This window comes from Ascaphus truei, chromosome 2 (genome assembly GCF_040206685.1).
Source record: "Ascaphus truei isolate aAscTru1 chromosome 2, aAscTru1.hap1, whole genome shotgun sequence".
NCBI classification, from domain to species: domain Eukaryota; kingdom Metazoa; phylum Chordata; class Amphibia; order Anura; family Ascaphidae; genus Ascaphus; species Ascaphus truei.
This window is the reverse complement of record NC_134484.1, coordinates 317,665,240-317,685,759: the sequence shown is the minus strand read 5'-3', so window position 1 is coordinate 317,685,759 and position 20,520 is coordinate 317,665,240. Positions and strand designations below refer to the sequence as shown.

The 20,520-nt window shown below is 39.9% G+C and overlaps 1 protein-coding gene across 4 annotated transcripts in view; it reads left to right on the top strand.

Moving 5' to 3' along the window:
• The first annotated feature begins 3,018 nt into the window (after positions 1-3,018).
• TRANK1 (tetratricopeptide repeat and ankyrin repeat containing 1) overlaps positions 3,019-20,520 on the top strand; it is a 69,936-nt gene continuing 52,434 nt past the window's right edge. Inside the window, exons 1-6 of one of the 4 annotated variants that reach the window (XM_075586511.1) lie at positions 3,019-3,274; positions 7,357-7,452; positions 15,501-15,632; positions 16,648-16,774; positions 18,172-18,322; positions 20,464-20,520. The exon at positions 20,464-20,520 is cut by the window's right edge and continues 59 nt beyond it. In XM_075586511.1, the coding sequence (XP_075442626.1) occupies positions 7,427-7,452; positions 15,501-15,632; positions 16,648-16,774; positions 18,172-18,322; positions 20,464-20,520 (493 nt within the window). In that variant the 5' untranslated portion in view covers positions 3,019-3,274; positions 7,357-7,426. Of the gene's footprint in view, positions 3,318-7,356; positions 7,458-15,500; positions 15,633-16,416; positions 16,573-16,647; positions 16,775-18,171; positions 18,323-20,463 lie in introns of those variants that run through there. The other 3 variants (XM_075586510.1, XM_075586512.1, XM_075586514.1) reach the window with 3 other exon arrangements.

The following is a 20,520-nucleotide window of genomic DNA, read 5'->3' as shown; positions in this document are numbered from 1 at the left end:
GGTAAGCACAGGGAACACAAATCTATGCTCAGCCAAAGTGCTAGTGACACAGCTGAGCATATATAGCATATATAGGCAGAGGTAACCAATCCCCAAGGGGGGTGGAGCGGAGGTGCGTCCACCGCGGATACAGCGATAGGCTGAAGGTAGCAGGTGTTAGTGCTGGAGCTGATGAGCTTCTGTTGATACGCAGCTCAAGCGCGTCATGCCCGTGTGTCGCGCGCTGATGCGCAACGCGATCTAGTGTCCAAACCTGCGCTGCGGGACCCGCGCATGTGCCCTGCACCAGCAAAGTGCGTATGGAGGCGCACGAGGGGACGTGGGGCTGCGGGAAGCCAGCAACGAGTGCCGGAGAGAGCCGCGGGTGAGTACGAGCGTGCCGGACCTGCGCGGGGGCATGCGTGAGTCCATGCGCCTCGCGGCTCCTCACACTTACTCCCTCTTTTCCTTACTCACCCCTCTCTCCTCTCCCTCCGTCAAGTCAATTACCCCATTCTCACTCATTCCCTCCCCCCAACAACATATATACCAAAAAACTTCCCACCCCCAAGTCCCCCAATACATAGCAAAATTCCCCGAAGCCCCCCAATACATAGCAAAATTCCCCCAAGCCCCCCAATACATGGTACAATTTCCCCAAGCCCCCCAATACATAGCAAAATTCCCCCAAGCCCCCCAATACATAGCAAAATTACCCCAAGTCCCCCAAAACATATAACAAGACCCCCACTCCCCCCAATACATATAAAAAGACCCAACTCCCCCTCCAATACATATAAAAAGAACCCCAATACATATAACAGGACCCCCGCTCCCTCCTAATACATATAAAAAGTCTCACCAATACATGTAAAAAGACCCCCAATACATATAACAAGACCCCCACTCCCTCCCAATACATATAAAAAGACCCCACTCCCCAACAATACATATAAAAAAGTAGACATACCTTGGGGTCCGGTGGTTGCTGCAGGGGACCGGCGGTGGTTACAGGGGACCTGCGGGGGACCGGCGTTGGCTGCAGAGGACCGGCGGTGACTGCGGGGGACCGGCAGAGAATCGGGGCCCGGCCGCGGCCGGCCATCAGTTGCAGGCCTCCTCCCTCTGTGTCCCACGCTGAGTTTCCAGTCAGCGTGCACCGTAAGCTGAGGCGCACTAACGTCAGAGCGGCCCGGCTTGCTGGGCCAGGAAGGCCTGCATCTGATGCAGAGCCGGGGCCCGGCAGCCATTATATTTTGTCCCCCCCCCCCCCTTGGAAGCCCTGACCCACGGGGCCTGGGATGCCAACCCCGGCAGACCCCCCCTGTTGGCGGGCCTGGTCCTGTGTGTCCTGTCTGTATTTGTTCTGTTTTGTGTATGTGTTTGTTTGTGTTTTCTCTGGCTGTCCTGTGGGGGTAATAATGACAGGAAGGGGGGGTGCGAGGATGAAGGGAGGGTGGGTGCGAGGATGAAGGAAGGGGGGGGGGGTACGAGGATGAAGGGAGGGGGATGCGAGGATGAAGGGACGGGGGGGGGTGAGGATGAAGGGAGGGGGGGGAGACAGGATGAAGGGAGAGGGTGTGAGAGAGGACAAAGGGAGGGGGTGAAAGAGGACGAAGGTAGGGGGGATGAGAGTATGAATGGAGGGGATGAGAGAGGATGATAGAGGGGGGATGAGAGAGGATGAAGGGGGTGGATGAGAGAGGATGAAGGGAGGGGGGATGAGAGAGGGAATGGAGGGGATGAGAGAGGATGAAAGAGGGGGGATGAGAGAGGATGGAGGGAGGGGGGTGAGAGAGGATGAAGGGGGCGGATGAGAGAGGATGAAGGGAGGGGGGCTGAGAGAGGTTGAAGGGAGGGGGGATGACAGGATGAAGAGGGGGGGATGAGAGTGGATGAAGAGAGGGGGATGAGAGAGGATGAAGGGAGGGGGTGAGAGGATGAAGGGAGGGGGGTTAGAGAGAATGAGGGGAGAGGGGTGAGAGAAGATGACAGGAGGGGGTGAGAGGACGAGGGGGGTGAGAGGACGAAGGGGGTGAGAGGACTTTGAGAGGATAAGGGGAGAGAGGATGAGGAGGGGTGCAATAATCTTGTAATTTGTGCCAGAAGCATTAAGATTAGTATTGCTCGCCATGTACTGTATGACTGCAGGTCAATTATTTATAAATGATCTGACCATTACAGCATTGTTCTAAATTTCACTCCAAGCATGCACCAATTTGCATAAATTTGCACTATTTCATATTCTATTTCCTAAAAAAATCATCTGAAGGGCGCTGCCTCCCAAGACTCCTCCTCAGATTTTTTACGAAACAGAATATAAATTGGTGCAAATTGGTGACTACTTGGAGTGAAATTTAGAAAAAATTACGGAACAGTCATGTCATTTATGAATAACATTCTTCCTCACCAACGATTCTCACGCGCTCGCACCTTTCACCATTTTGTCCAGTATTTTTGGACAAGCCACCTGGCAACCCTAGTGTTTGCTCACGGCTCTGCTCCCGTGGCACCTGTCTGCAGCCTGGAGTAAGAGGCTGGTTATTTTTTATTAGTAAATTTTTTCGGGGTCTGATAAGGGGTGTTGGGGCTATTATAAGGGAGGTTAGGGGTCTTATTTCATTAGGGGTGTTGGTGGTCTTACAAAATGTGTTGGGGGTCTTATAAGGGGGTCGAGGGTCATGAGAGGGGTTGGGGTTACTTATAAGGGGTGTTGGGTCATATGAGGGGGCTGTTTTTTTATGAGGGGTGTTATGGGGTCTTATAAGGTGGGTTGATGGTCTTACAAAATGTGTTGGGGTCTTATTAGGGGATGTTGTTTTTTTTTTATTATAAGATGTGTTGAGGCAACCTGAGGGGTCTTATAAGGGGTGATGGGGGTCTTATGAGAGCGGTTGGGGTTTCTTATAATGGTTATTGGGGGTCTAATAAGGGGTATTTGGGGTCTTAGGAGGGGACGTAGGGGTGTGGAGTACATGAGTGGGTGTAGGTTACCCATGAGGGGCGTGTTTACCTATTTTAATGTGGGAAATGGAGGGAATGGTACACATGCGCTTTATCCGGGTATGCCCCTAACCATCACTGTGGCTCTGCAGGCCCCTGGCCAGACACCGCATGTCGCCAGATATTTGTATTTGTTTTATTTTTTTTATCCAGCCTCCAGCCAGGAAATGAAAGTGAAACTTAAAGTGTAATTCCCCGATTTGACATCATCCGAGGGAGAGAGGGAAGTCTTTAAACGAGACACACGGATGCAAAGCGGAGGAAACAGCATTTGTTGACAAGACTGCAGCGGGTAAGGGATCCTGCAAGCAATTCTCTTGGTCTCTTCCTCTCAGGTACTGTGAATGCTCTGTTTGTTGCAGATCCTTTGTTGCTTGTTAACCCAACCCCCAGCTATAGGAATACGATTAAGTTATTCATGCTGCATATTTGTTGTTGTTGCTGATCACCAATTAGAACAAAGTGGCTCTTTTAAATAATTCGGGGGGAACGCTATAGATTGCTTTGCACTGCAGGAGCAGTCTGTGGGGTATTGCCATTGCAAACTTGTTTTTCATCTTCATTGTGTAATTCTAGATCAGACAAGTCCCTGTATTTGCAATTTTTTGTTGTTGCTGGGTGTGAGGTTTTTTTTTTTTTTGTGCAGACATTTCTGCTGTTGCAGATGTTATGGCTGGATCCTGTAGCACAGTTTTCCCCCCACCTAAACTTGAATTGCTGCTGTTGTAAAATCAAGAAGTCCTTTTTTTGTTGTTGTTGTTACTACTGACTGTGCAAGAGAGTAAGGCTAGGCCAGGGTGATGCTGAGCGGGCGCTCGCCGCGATGAAACACATTGCGGCAATTTGTGGCGAGCGCCTGCGAATGCCCATGAGCGCACGGCGCTTGGCTGCAAATGTGTTTATGCTGCTCGCTGGCGCGTCACGTGAGCGGTTCGCCCAATGAGGGTGAACCAGCTCCGTGACGTCATGGCCACGCCCCCATATGCGCGCAACTAGCTGGCCAGGAAAAGCACGGCCAAGCAGAGCGCATGATGTCACGTCGCTCGAGCCTTATGCAAGTGTTCTGTTATTACTATTATTATTGTTGTTTATTTGTGAAGCGCCAACATTCCGCAGCATGGTACAATGGGTTATTATTTGCTGCTACTGTAGATAGGTCTAGGCTAGTCCAAAATATAATCTTAATTGAAAATGACCCATTTTTAAAATGTATTCAAATTTGATTTGCTGCTTTCTCTTCCCTCCGCGCCCCCCCAATGCCAATGTTTAGAAGGAACTTTCAGAGTCCCAAATTAGAGCAAAATTGTTACATTTTTCCATTGCAAAATATGTATTTTTCCCCCCCTTATACTGTGAGACCGGTATTTTTAGATTTATTCAAATTGCGTGTTTTTATTTATTTTTTTAACATTTAAATTTTTCAATAAAAATGCTGTTAGCTGCAGTTATTTTTCAAAATTCGGTGATTTTACAAATATTAAAAAATGTAGCATTTTTAGCAGGAGATTTCAACTAGGGAGAAAAAAAAATCGCCAGTTTACTAAATGGTTTTTTTTTTTTACACCAATGAAAATTTTAAAAATAGAAACTGGAGAATTTTCCTCTGTAGAAAGTAGGGTTGGGCGATAATACAATTTTCACCAGATTAATGATATTAAGACATTTATCGCGATAAATTTGTTAAAATAAAACAAAATAAATACATTTTTTTTTCTTTAGGTTTACTAGAACAAAGGGCCGTCCATTCCCAAACCCTTTTCATGTCTATACTTCCTTTCCTCACCTACACTGCTCCCATTACCCTATCACCCCCCTCATCCCATCACCCTCACCCCAAGATACTTCATCCATTTATAAAATGTTAAACATATATTTAACAGATTTTTCGACAATTAAGAATTACAGTTTTAAAATGTTCATAAAGGGTGAGAGAGTGGTGGGATGAGGGGGATGGCAGCAGTATAGGTGAGAAATGAAGTGCAGGCAATGGGTTGGGGTATAATTGCCCAGGGGGAGAGAGGAAGGGGTTAAGTGTAACAAGCAGGGTGGGGGGGGGGATGGAGGGCTTAACAAAAGGAAAGTGAGGAGAGGAGTTCCTACCTTTACCTGCTGCAGCTCTCTCTCCCCCATGCTGCCGAAGCTCTTTCCCTCCCCCTTTCCTGAGTAAGCAGAGAGAGCGTGCACAGAAGCAGCTTCAAAGCTACATCTTTGACCACCAGTAATATTGCGATAACGGGTAATCTCCCATAGCGGCACTTCTGGAGATTATCGCGATAATATGAAATACCAATATATCGCCCAACCCTAGTAGAAAGGGGATTATGCCAGTTCGAGGTAGTCTCGTTGGTGACAGTATTTGATAAAAATGTATTGTTTTAAGCTGCAGTCCACAACTCGCATTGTGGTGAGTTTTTGTGGCGTTTGACATCTACAGTATGGTTTACATTATTTTGTCAAACTTGGAGAATGCATATAATGCAAACCCAGAGCAGCAACACCCCCTCCCCAGCCCCCAAACTAAAATGAACGTGTTGTTTTTTTTTTGGTTTGTTTTTTAAAGATTTGCTACCTGTTTTATTATTTCCCTGCTTGCGTTATAACTTCTGTTGTCTTAATGAGTTTCCTAGAACTTCCAGAATTAAAATAAGGGCAGGATCTAACAACAATAAAAAAACAGCAAAGGGCCCTCACAATAGTAAAACTAAAGGAAATCTTTTAGTTCCGGTGAGCTGAGTGGATTGCTGCTTTAAAGCAGCAGTTCAAGCTGCCTTTTTTATTTATTTACATTTTTTTTCTTCCTTTTAATATGTGCATCAGTACAATCCACACAATAGCTAAGTTGCCGATTGATCCGTTTTCCTGTGGAAGATTCGGTTCGGGGGACCAAAGATGCAATGTTCGGTGGGAAAGATCATGTGACCACTAGATACAATTGGTGCACTGCTAGAGAGAGGGCGGGGTTCAAAACGGGGTGTGCCCAAGCCTGTTTTAGAAGAGGAGGGTTCTCATAGTACAGAACTTTTTTATTAAAAAAACAAACACACATGTAGGATATTGCTTGGGGTGCAGCTTTAAGACTCTGTACTAGAATGCTGGTGGGGTGTGACCATCCATCACGACAGCAGCACAGTGCCAAAGTTATCAAAGTGCAACTCCACCAAATAATTCTCTGAGGAGACTTGCAAAGAATACTTTACCGGAAAAACATCCAGTGGTAGCCGGCGCTCTGATTTTCTAAATTTTATTTTATACCGCCGTTATTGCAACTCAAGAACTTCTTGAAAAATGTTGGACTCTAACTGGCACCTAACCATTATAGGAGAGATGCTGAATGTCCCTGGTGCTTTGGTCTTGACATTCAAAATAATATATAGTAAATAAAAATATAATTTGTATTTTAATTTTAAAAATACCATGTGTGAGCACATTCACATGTCTCAGACAGGTCTGCAACCCTGCTTTCCCCATTATCTCTTCGCATACAATGCTTCCATTGCAGCTAGGGATTCTGGGAAATGACATGCAAATAAACACACCGTGTCACCTAAGAGATAATGGTGGAAGGCAGTGTTGCAGAACTGTCTGAGACCCGTGAATGTGCTCACACATGGTATTTTTACTTCATATACACTGCATGGTGAAGGGTTTTTGTCACTTTTTTTTTATTTTTTTTTTTACCAACTATTACTTCTATAATGTGAAAATGATATACAGATGTATATTACCCCAGTTAACACACACAATAATGTGTTAAATAACACGTCTGTGATTTCCTTAACTATTGTTTTAAACAGCACTACTGTCGAATAGCTGGCGCCTGTGTTAACGGGTGCAGTAACGTCTGCTACTTCTGTATAATCTTGTTTGCTGCACACTAATGATAAGGTAACCAAATAATTGCTTTAGAAGCTATGTGACCTTTTATGAAAGTAGCAGAATGAGGGAGTGATGAGGCCAAGTGTAGTGCAGTAAAATCCTGCATAAAGCTTTAGATTTTTACAGTAAACTATTGACATACCTGGTGCATTAGTACTTGCTCATTGTTTAGGGGAAGATAGGGCTGACCGCTTCCAGCATCTGGAGCGATCACATGCCTCTGACGTGCCTCCGACCCAGGTTCTGAAACTAGATTGTGGGTGATTAATAAGCTATACATAAGACCTCCCGTGTCAGAAACCGATTTCCATATAATGTGAATATTCACATCGTTGCAATTACTTTTTTTTTTTTTTCTGCTTCGGGTGTTAATTCCGGCTGATATGGAAGTGTTTCCGGGAAGAATTATAATGGCAGCCATATTTATTGGTCACTCAATTATACTGCAATTTAAAAACTGCATGTTTGTTTCTTCACAAGTTGTTTCACATTTTCCAGCCACAGGAGTGGGAGTGAAGAATCATGTTGTAACTGCCCCAACTGGGGTGGGAAGAAGAACTGAAGAGCCATGAACTTTCAACACTGCCAATTTGGGTAAAGTAAGCTTGTTTCTTCTCTGATAGTGTGCATCAAATGAATATCACAAAGCCCCGTTGCCACCCATGATGCATATCTCTGTATGCAACGCTCAGATGCAGTATGAAAGGGGTTCTCCATTGTATCAATGTATAAAGGTCAACTTTGCTCTTCTATATAATGGGGCAGTGGTTTTCAGCATGGGTTCCACAGGAAGTTATAATGGGAAAAGCAACACAAGGCACATACGGATTTTAAATTATTCTAATTTATTGTGAGCCAGTACACAACGTTTCGACCCGTAGGTCTTTTTCAAGTGAAATTTGGTGGCATTGTGGGGGGAGCGATTTAGCCTGGTACTGTAGCAGGGCTGGCTTGATGGTGGTGCCACTGAGGCCCACGGTTTCAGAGGCCCCACGCTCTTACCCCACAACAATTCAACTGATTGCCGGGAGAGAGCACGGGCTCCTACAATCTACAAGTGTCTCTTACCTTCTCCGGAGCAGCATCTCCTCCTGCAGCATCGCATTGTCATGACAGAGGTACGTCACATGACGTGTTGTAGGAGAATGAGATGCCGCTCCGGAGAAGGTAAGAGGCCCCATCAAAACCCCACTGCGACCGCAGAACTCCTAGCCAGCCCTGCTGTAATGGATGTCTGTACGTTTTCATCTCCCTTTGCAACAATGCACTGTGACTTCTGTGCCTAAGACTTCCATTTTCCTAGTTGTTCCTCTGACAGAGAGGTAGTGCATTGTCAATGTTCCAAATTGACAAACGGGGTTCAGTTGATAAGTAGTTTATTTCAATACATAGTATAGTATGATCATACTCACTCATTCAAAAGTCTACAAGACTCTCTGCCAGGGAGTGTCCAGGCAGCCTCTTTATACATTCTTGGTTCCTTTGTCTAAAACTGTTACTAGGCAGATTATACTAACCACTTTTTAATTCTTAAACTAATCATATTACAGCTCATTAAACCTGGTTAAAACTAGCCTCAAAACAACTATGAATAGGTTCCAGGTACCAAGTCTCACTAGGAATGTGGGCGTTACTTTAGGCACATTCGTAAATCAATTTAGGAGCGAAATCACACAAAATGGAAACTGAACATCACTTTCAACCCTTCTCCAAAGACCCCCCCCCAGTCCATTTAAAAAATATATCAACAATATCTTCATTTCAGCAATATTATTTTGTCACTTCCTCCTCTTATACTTTTCGAAATCTTCAGTGAGCAATGTATAACATCATTCTTGCAAAACATGGTATCCTTTCCTAGTAGAGAGTATTTCTTTAATATAACCCTCAGTCCGGATCTTAAATCCCTTGGAGTCTCACTCACTCCTTATCCATTCGCAGTTGTTTTTCCCTCTCCTGGCAAACATTTATTTGTTGTTGGATCACATTAGGAGGGTATTGTTGTACAAAAGAGATTTCTGTTTGTTCTTCATATATATATATATCTTCTTGGAGGGGCATGGAGAGAATAACATTAACGGTTAGATTGGTGATCAATCCTTTAACGCAAAAGATAACAATGATTATGACAACAAACACACATACACATTTAATCAGCACCGCACACAAATTTCGCTTCTAGTAATTTAAACCATGTGCCAAATCCCAAATTCCTGCTATAGAATACTTTTAAAAAAAATCTTCCAATTGAAGCTTTTTATACCTAGTATAATATTATCCATATTGTCAGATACATAAGTACACATTCTTCTCCACCACTACACAAAAATTTCTACTCTTATAATTACATTAGTTTTTAACTATACCAAACTAAAAATAAAATCTCCTGCACAATACATAGTATAACTACACTTGATATACCTACACATCTCATAATCAAATTTGAGTACCTTGACTTGGGTATTCTGAACAAACAAAATTATCCCACATTCTATATCACTGATCTTTCATATAATTTTGATATAAATATATATACGCATCTTCTGAATAGATATACCACACTATACTGAAAAATCTATCTAACTATAACATATAAAACCATTGCTAATTCAGCTCTTCTATATAAATGGTTATAAACACATTGGATCTTAATATATCCCTTAATATAGATATGAGTATATAGCTCACTCCTCCTACGGCACTTAAAAATATATATACCAATATAACTAAATATAATATATATACTTAAACCATCCTATATACTAAATCTAATAACACATTGCTCTCCTCTACTATATTCCAATATCCTAACACTCAGATATAATAGAATATGGAACCATTTTCATCTTTGTACCCCTTACATTTAGTTACCAGATAAAAAATAAAATAAACTATTTAACCCCTAACCTACCTAGCATGCACTGATCTGTTTAGTAGTTTACAGTCAGAATCCTAAACTATATGTTAGTATCTAAAATATTAAACATAAAAATATAAGGTTAGTATACAATAATTCAGCTATAATGAATATATAAAAATGTAAAGTTCTTATTCTTTTGATTCTTCAACCATAAAAAACTGGTATAAATATCTTTTAGTTATTTTAAAAAACTTGTGCCAATGTCTTTTGGTTCTGTAAAAAACTTCTGTAAATATCCTTTGGTTCTTTAAAAACTTGTTTAAATTTCTTTGATAGAGGAAACCACTTTACAATGAGTCCCATGGAAGATAAGCTTTGCCTCTGTTGTAACAATACTCGTCACAGGCTCTTTCATTTGGGCCGTAATAAGTGTTTTCTTTTAAAAATGTAACCATCATCCAATCTCCAAACTCGAGTAGATACACTTTCAGATTCTTGTATGGAAACTGTACAACTTTGACCTGTAACTTTAATCTGTGTATAGAAAAACTGCAAAAATATTTATTAAAAACAAAGAAAAAGAAGCGCGAGCTCCATAGCATAATACTGTATGAATAGAGGATTCTTTAATAAAACTTTGAGTAGTCACCAGTACCTATACTCACATTGTGGAAGAAAAAACAATCATTTGAGACAATCTGTGGCAGCAGCGGTTCAGCGCAGATGTAGTTACAAACAGGTGGCTAGGACCAGTGGATATTGCAATCAGTGGTAGGGAAGAGCAGAACACAGAAACCCTCTGATGTGAGAATGATGTATGCACCAAAAGTAAACTACTCCAACCTGTGGAATGTACAGTGCAGCGTTCTCCTCTGATGGTAAGGTAATACTCACTAAATCCTTAGCAGCAAGCTGGCAGATGCGATGTATCAATGTGTCTCACACCAATGGCGGCGCCAGTAGGAGGAGGAGGTAGCTAAAAGTCTGCAGAGCTTCCCTATAGTACCACACCGAAGTTCCAAGCCATCTATGAACTTCACGTGTTTGGTTTTTTATATTTATATTTTAATCTCTATATATCATATATTTACATTCTTGGGTGTTATTATTTAACTTGGAATATTTTCATTCACAAAATATATATATATACACATACTGTATTTTGTTAACACCAGGTTTTCTTCACACTTTAGCGCTACTCTTTGTTTGTGTTAGTTTAAAAAATATTTATTAGTTGCATACAATACTTGCCAATTATTTCATTACAAATAACATAGTCTTTAATAATTAGTTCCTTTGAACTACTGATACTTCCCGTAAGTGTCTCATAGGGAGATCATTTGTATCTGAGTAGATAATATCTTATCTATACCTAGGAATAAATTCCTGTAACATTTTCTTTCTCTTGTCTTTGCATCCGCATATAGACAGCGATAGATCTTAACTCATCCTATAAATACCTATCATAACCAATACATATCAAAAAATACAAACTCCTGGGTAACACAATGCAATTAATCTATAAATTATCAAAAGGTCCTCATGGGCAAAAAATAATTTCTCTACAAAGGCTTGATAGCTTTACCTACTTTATATTGTCTCCAGATATCTACCTTCTCTTGTTCACATATAACCCAATTACTATGTGAACAGTATATAACATAAAAAACAATAGCCAGACCGGGAGACTATTGAGTCCTGTCCAAACACATATCATTATAAATAGCCCTCCTTGCTTTACACTACAAAAATTCTGGTAAATAGTCTTTGAGATTTATACATACAGTGATTTTAATAATAGCTTCTGCCTATGTTAAAAATAAAACCTATAGTAAATCTTTATATAGCATAGACAATAGAAAAACCTTTAGATTTAAAAATCCCAAAACTTTATATATAAAATTTGCGTTTAAAACCTCATGCTGGAAAACATATAATTTGCCAATTTAGCCTGCTGTATATCACTCTGCCAGGAAACATCAATATACCAAATGAACTCTGAATTTCTCAGAGATATATTCTTTAAAATGAGAAATTATACTTTTAAAAAGATCTCAAAATGGGACACCTTCGGAGAGAAAATAGTAAAACGTTATAAAATATATCACATATTCAGTTAAGCTTACAGTAGAAAAATTATTTTTTTTATAGGACGCCACACTAATTCTCTGTACTGCCTTCTTTGCGAAACACTGTACACTTCTGACAGTATACAAATAAAATACTCAGTATTACTCATTTTTATAACCATAATTTTTTTTTATACCTGGTGACACACTCTTTGTATCACTGCAACACTCTTAAAACATTACTCTTATGTATATTACATTATACTACATATTAATCTTTATACTACATATTAATCCTAAACATTATACACTAAAACCATTCTATACTATAAAATAACATATCAAACATTATACTCCATAACATATAATACCTCTATAAACAATCTCTGCTCAGAACAGGAAAAAAAACCCGTTAACCTACTGTCTTGAGCAACGTAGAATTTAAAAAAATGGAGCTTCTCTCTCAGCCCGTTGCAGGCTAAAGTTTTCATGACAAATACACAACTAACTTTACAAAAATAACAAAAAACTCATATTTCTCACTTATCCTAATAATAAAAAACACAATAGTTTGATCCTATAAACTAAATTAATAAACATTTCAACACTTCTCTTATTCTTCTGGAATGCAGCTGCACATTCTTTAAACTGTAGAAGGTGTGGTTATCTAGATTTGAGCAGAGGGAAAAAGATAACAATCTCCTGGTTTTAAAACCTCACTCGTCTGCAGAACGAATAAACATTTAAAATTTTACTAGTAACTGGGCTGAATATAAAAATAGTAAAGATCAAATGATCCTTTCCGCTTATGGCCATTTTTTTTCTTCCTGCTCTCCTTTGTCCAGTATTGATCACTTTACATTGTAAATAAATGGGTGTACACCTTTTAAAATTTTTTATTTCATCGCGAGCAATTAATAACATTCTTATTTTTGTGAGCACTTGCAAGTTCCTGGATAGTAATTTTATATGCATGTAATAAACCGGTATCCCCATTATTTAACTTTCACACAAAACTTACACACAGGATTCACCCAGATACAATTAATTAGCATATTTCAGGTTTGTTTTTTTACAGGTCTTACAGTATGAAGGGCAAACAATAAATTGCCAACTCCTAGACTGCTCCTGTATCAAAAACCTGAATCAGCCACTTATTGCAGTGGGGAAAAGAAAAAATATTACCACAAACACACGAGAATCACTCAAACAAACAATCAACCTTTTAATCATATTTATACTTGAGAATATAATAAAAACTTTTTTTTAAGGAAAAACTGATTTTCCAAACCTGTACCTAGGTGTTTTCACTGATCAGCATATCTTAACTTTAAATTGGGAAAATTGTAGTTCTTACTTATTTACTCCTATACATTTTTCTAGCCAATGCCTGCATCTCTTTTAGAGGCTTTGCAATTTCTGATAAAATATACTGACTTTCTAATTTAAAACTTTGCATGACACCAAAAAACCACATTAACCAGTATTGCATTGTTTACCTACATTCTTGCTGAGAAAAAAATAAATACCATTTGAATCTTATTCCTACAAAAATTAATTTAATAAGAACATACTTTTTTATTATTATTTTTTTTTTATTATTCTTATTCTTCTAACTAATTGGAAAACTTTTATAATCTACATGAATTACTTTAAAACTAATTGTAAAGAATTTTAGAATTCCATTGTATCAATAGCAACATGTTAATTTGCATAGCTTTTGAGCTGGTCAAATTTCTGTGAAACCTTCAATGAAAAAAGGTGGGGGCTCGTGGGCTACAGACTGTTTCAAAGAGGCAGAAGAGAGAATTGATTTTTAGGTCCAGTTTTCTAATTTCCTTGCAATTAATATAATTTGGAGTTCATTTTTCTTCCTTTTTTTTTTTTTTTTTTTTTCATTTTTTTTTTCTTCTTTCCGGCACCCTCCTTTTCATCAACAGAATTATCTTGACTCATTTTAACTTTTCTCTTTGCCACAGAGGCTCACACAGATTTTTTTCCTTTTTTTTTTTTTTTCTTTCTTTCTTTCTTATTCTCACAAAGAATCACAAAAGTATATCTCACTCAGAGAATTGTTATAACCAGTGGTCGACAAATCACCCAAAAATCTACTCGCCGAACAAAAAAATATACTCGCCACCTAGTACCACACGTGTGCTGCTTGAGCCATAGGAGCTCGCCACGATGTTAAATTCACTCGCCCGGGGCGTGCAAATGTGTAGGTGCAATAAATGTCTTGTATTGGAAAATAGTGTATCTATTTAACACACATTCAGACACACATACACACTCTACTGAAATGTTATTTGCACATAATAAACTGCATACAGTGCGTGCCTGCAAAGGGGAGCAAAAACGTAGCACTTGGTTTATCAAAGTAATCCCATTTGAAATAACAGATATCCACCGTTTTGCAGCAGGGAGACTCTGATAGAGAGACCCTGATATATTCAAAGGTCTACAGAGCACTTGCTTGGAAGCACTTGCATAGCAGAAGGACTGTACCCTTTTTCATGTGCTGAATGTTGGATGGTCTGGCTGACATTTTGGTTTCCACTGGGTGCTACCGCTACAAAGGCAGTGATGTTCCCGCTAAGCTACTCCTCCAGCCCTAACAAAAGGAAAACTTAAATTAAGAAATCTAGTAAAGGAAGGCAGTACACCTCTATATATATATATATATATATATATATATATATATATATATATATATATATATATATATATATATATATATATATATATATATATATATATATATATATATATATATATATTCCAAAATACACATGTATTCATTGAGAATATATACTTTGTAACAAAATGGATATTATGGTTCTAGAGTTCCTTACCTCAAAGGGTAGTGCCAGTACTTCCTGGTTTTTAAAATCACCTCCCTTCCCCCTGAGTGACGTGTGCCAATAGGAAGCTGCAAACTGATGACATTGCGACTTCCTATTGCCCAGTGTGACGTGGGAGATTTAAAACCGCCATTTTGTTTTCCCTGGAGGTGACTGGAATGTGCTACCTTTTACCAGTAAGTATCTAGCACGTTTTAGCTACGTGGACCCTCTCGTTCTTATCCTGGTAAAAGAAAAGTGGGGATGGGAGTTAAAATAAAACAGCAAAATAATGAACTGCTTGAACGTATTTTTAAAGAAGGCGCTGCTTGTTTATAAAATGTAAAATCCCGCTGTCACTATGAATTAGGAATGTAAATAATCTACTGTTTTACTCCTACATAGCCCACAGTTTACATTTTCAAGGACATTGTTAGGTTGTACTGTGTTTCACGTACAAAACATTTCTTGCACCTAACAGGGTCGGCAAGTGGAGTTTCTTGAACCCCTTTAGCTGCTTCAGGAGCATACAACACATTGCGTAGCAAACCCTCATACAGGTGTGTCTGGATTATAGAGGCCTCCTGTGTAGGATTCCACTGGCTCTTCACAAGAAACACCCACCACTTCTGTTTGTGGCCATTTTTGGCCATTAGGAGATGCACAAAGTTCACGAGTTAATATTTCCTGATCCAGGGCTTTCCTCTGATTTTTGAGATTTTGGTGCTGCAACAGAAGATCAACCGAATCAAATCATGTCATAACATTTGAACCCATTTGCTGCTAGACCAAGCAAGTGATCTTAGGTGAAGCTTGGTGCAATAGTAGACAGTAAAAACAATGTATTTAACGTTTATGTTTCCCCTTTGACAGTATGGATCCGTTTGCGTATGCAGAGATATTAAAAACAAATGGCAATGTGGACTTCAAGCACGGTCGCTATGTACCTGCCCTCCTGAAGTACGATGAAGCCATAGGCATTCTGACGCATTTTCAGCACATGGGGTAACTGGACATTGCTTGTTTACGCATAGGCAGCATTTTAACATGTGTAGGTTGTGAAATGAAAGCAGCAAAGAACACTTAACACCTAGTGACTCAGAGGTTGCATTAACACATTTAGAGAGGCCCTAGGCCTGTATATGTACGCATGGGGCTAATACAGAGTGCTTGCAGCCCCCACGGAGGCAGAGCTCCCTGTCACCGCTCTGCTCTCCACAATCGCGCTACCCAATACGTTGTTGTGTACGATCCCAGGAAGCCGAGCAGTGGCTGATGGCTCTGCCTCCATGGGTGCTGCATGTGCCTGGTGTGTTCGGCGGGGGAATTTCTCCAGCGTCCAACATGTATGTTTGCACTGTGTGTATTGTGTAATATGTGTGCGCTTGAAGTGAGAGGGAAAAACGGACGTGGGGTGGATTTTGTGTTTCGTTTCAATTGTAGAAATCAAGAAGTGCAATATTGTTTAGCCACAGGCACAGATATAACCCTCCCAGCCGCCCATGATCTGTAATAGTTTATGTGCAATACTGTAGTGAAATCGGAATGGCTTTGGTTTGTATCGCTATGGAGTTTTATTACACATTGTTGTCACTCAAGTTTGAACTACTGGGTTGGCCAGAATAAATGATACCTAAATACAGTAATGTTATTGACGCAAACGCACAATTAAAAATATTAATGAATATAAATAAAATAGCCCAATATTAGACATGCTTGGAGCTTAACCACATTAATTTTTTTTAATTCTGGTAGCCATCTCGGAAACTGAGGGGGCCATCAGTGAAATTACCAGCATCTGACGCTGCGGGGAAACAAAATGGGTGTTCACACGAGCCAATAGGAAACCACTTATGTTTTAATCGAGCTGTCAGCTCTTTCAGAGCATTGTAAAGTTTTAAAGCAAAGTGATGACCAAAAGACGGTACCTTTGAAAAAGTGTGAGGTAAATTTACTTAATGCACATAATGAAAATGCTCTGTCCAAAAAATGGATTAATCCCGGTTCTGAATAATTGCAGAGACTTGCGGAAGGAATTGTCGGTGCTGCTGTGTAACCGGTCCAATGCCTTTTACAAACTCGAGAAATGGCCAGAGGCCTTCATCTCCGCAGAGAGCAGCATACAACTTGACGAATTCTATATCAAGGTGCGTGTGAGGCTTTTTCCACTGACCGGCTACCTGTCTGCATTTTCAACACTTGTACTGTGATGCTGCCCTATGTTCATGAACTGGTGGAACAAAACATTTGTCTGTGCCCTATGCTTTTCTTAGTGTGTGGGCCAGGACCGTTCATTCCCACCCATTTTAACTGCCACTGCCTAGCTGGGGGCAAGTTACAGGGCATGTGGAGAGGAGTACTTATAAGCTCCCACAATCGTAGCCTTTAGCCGAACAATTACTCCACAACCCAAGAACAAAAGAGAATCAAGATGGTCAATTTACTTATAGATTGTAAAAGCAACAAATGATTTATCATTACAGAGATAAGCGTGTAACCCAGGCTGTGCTGTGCTGATAAGCTGTGTAATACGGCAGGCATGTGCTTATAGGCGTCCATATTAAGATGGACATAAAGCAAAAGGTGGGCACAGTGTGCACTTTTGCAATGTCATTACCCATAATCCTTGGCTGCAGTGGAACTTTTTTCTCCCCATAACTTGTATAATGTAGGGATGAGTAAAAAAAAAATGTACCAATCTCCAGCTATGTTACTATAGCATAAACAAATCTTTCCAAAAAGACTCCTTTCATTCAAGTCATGGCGAATTCGCTTTACGATACCCAGTATAGCTTGGTGATTCCCGCCTTAAAGCAGCAAAATGTGAAAAATCCTTTTATTTAAAAAAAAAAAAAAAAATTAAAAATCATCTGTCAATACTGTCCGCATTATTAAATAATTTTTTTTCCCATAAACTCCTAATGCCATTTTTTTTGTACTGATCATCCTTTTGGTTGCCACAGCAACCATTTTGAAAGTAATATCCATTTCCTCTTTTAAAACAGGTACACCTTTGAGCTCTGCCCTTTGGCAACAAAGTATCACAAACAGATCTGTTACTGTGTTACAAACAGCAGACTGTCTGTTACTCTGAAATCTGTAACAATAATGTCTTGCACTTCGTAATATAATGTTACATATAATCTGCAGCATTTGAGACCGCAGCGCACATTTTGAAGGCTGCCATTTCGTTAGGCACACAATCAGTACTTATAACAGGAGCACCAAGCGATTGCCAGGTTAGGTAAAAATGTAGCTAACATTGTACATTGTCACATGCTTTACATATACAAACAAAAGGAACAATGCTATATTCCTCTGTTTTTTAAGTACTTGCATTTTGCCTACGAGATGAGACATGCCACCGCCATTGGTTCCCTATTGTCCTGCTTTGGAATTCCTCTTAAACGTATCCTGCTCTGCATGAGAATACACTTTTAATATCGGATGTTTGTTTGTTCAAAAAAGATGATTGCAGAGTGTACAAGCCTGAGCGCACAGGTCATAAATTTATCAAATCGGATGATGTTTTATCTTATTGCAGGGTTACTACCGAGCTGGCGTTTCCTTGCTGAAGCTGAAAGATGTCAATAACGCCTTAATGATATTCTTCAGGGGCCTTCTGATTCTCCGTGGCACCTCTGACAAAGAAGAAATCACAGAATTTCTGACTGGCATCTTCATGGCGCTTGAAGGTATGTACCTGTTAAATATCATGTGTCATTTGTCATAAACGTAAGCATTCAAGTTGGCAGATAAACGTTTATTCAAGTTACTCATGGATATATGGTATTTAATATTCCAGTTCTTACATGGGTTCTCCAAGGTAGTAACTTGTAACTCCATGCTGTTGTATCCCTTCTTCTCTCCTAGTATCCTGCTAAGTCTTTTATACATGTGGGGAAAAAATATATTTGTGGCGCCCTAAGAAGCTAAATGTAATATAAAGCAATTATATATTAATACTTTATTTTATTTAGATTTCGCGCTACCTATCTGTTTAAGTCTTTTTATACATACTATCTGTAAGCATTCCATATTCAAAGTCTTATTCTCTGTATAAGGCCTTACCATGTCTTTGTCTATCTGGCATATTGTATGAATAGCATTTTTCATATAAGGAAGCCGATCTTGTCTGTCTTTCAGATGGTTAGAATCAAGAGTTCGAAATTGGCAGACCTTTTCGTACCAGCAGCTATCATTTATAACCTTTCCAGCCATACCCTATCTTGAGGGAGGGGACAGAGTGTAGAACTTCTTACAGTGCCTAACCTATATTTGTTTCATAAAATGTTATAATGCTTCAATATACACAGTGTATGTAAATTTTGTATAGATATACACATGCCTGTCATGGGGCGTAGCGTGCTCACTAGGTTGCCCCTTCCCTGGCCATGATCGTCTACTTCTCTACTCTCTTGAATGACTTGCACAAAGTCACAAGGAGAACTGTCAATGATTTTGAAACAGGTTCACTTGCTTGAAAAGGAGCTGTTTGTGTGTGTGTGTGTGTGTGTCAGTGTGAGAGAATGTTTTATTTATTTATTAAACGTTTTACCAGGAAGTAATACATTGAGTTACCTCTCGTTTGCAAGTAGGTCCTGGGCATAGAGTTAAGATGACAAATAATACATGGTTACAAATACAGTTACGTAAGTGAGCAGGGTATACATTATATACAAGACATTGCATGCACAGTTAAAGATAATATATATATATTATAGACGTATGTAGCAGTTACAGACCAGATTAAAATGTGAGAGAGCTTTAGTTTTGAAAGAACTTAAACTGGTGGAGGCTGTGAGACTTTCCGGTAGATTGTTCCAGTTTTGGGGTGCACGGTAAGAAGGAGGAGCGGCCGGATAATTTGCTGAACCTTGGGACCATGAACAGTGTTTTGGTGTCTGATCTCAGATGATAAGTGCTGCATGGGGTAGGGGTGAGGAGCTTGTTCAGATAGATGGGTAGCTTGCCCAGAAAGTATTTGAAGGCAAGACCGGAAAGGTGAACTTTGCGCCTAGACTCAAGTGATGACCAATCTAGTTCTTTGAGCATTTTTGCAGTGATGTGTGTTGTAGTTGCATTGGATGACAAAACGGAATATTGAATTGTAGTGTGTGTCAAATTTGCTTAGGTGGGTTTGGGGTGCCCAGCCGTAAACTATGTCTCCATAGTCAATAATTGGCATTAGCATCTGCTGTGCGATACGCTTTCTGACCAGCAGACTTGGGAAGGATTTGTTCCTGTAAAGTACACCTAGTTTGGCATAAGTTTTAAATGTCAGGGTATCAATGTGCATCCCGAATGTTAAATGGAAGTCAAACCACATGCCCAGGTATTTAAAACTAGTAACAGGAGTTAGGGTGGTATTAGCGTTGGTTCTGAAGCTTTAAAAATGTTGTATTGGTCCCCAATACCATTGTTACAGTCTTGTCAGTGTTTAAAAACAGTTTGTTTTGGGAAATCCAGTTTTCGAACAAGTCAGACTGAAGTATGTGTTCAAGGTCGGAGAGAGAGACTTTCAATTAAGTGTTGTGTGTGTGTGTGTGTGTGTGTCCACTCAAACAGATTAGGAGCACATTTTGAGGTACCCGGCTTGGAGATATGCTAATGGTTATGCAAAGTATATTTATATGAGTCACATCGCAGACTTCCTAAAAGGATTTCCATACCAACTATTTAGTGTTGATAAGCCTAAGGCTCCAACTTATCCAATTCAAATCCGTCCAGACAGACAATGTGTGTGTATTGTATATGTAATACATGTGTAATTAATTTGTGTGTATGAATGAACAAACAGATTGTGAAAAGGATTATATTTTTCATGCTACTACAGTGGGAGGTGTCAACCATGCCTTCGTCATGACATTTGAAAGTGTCTTAAGAGAAAGAT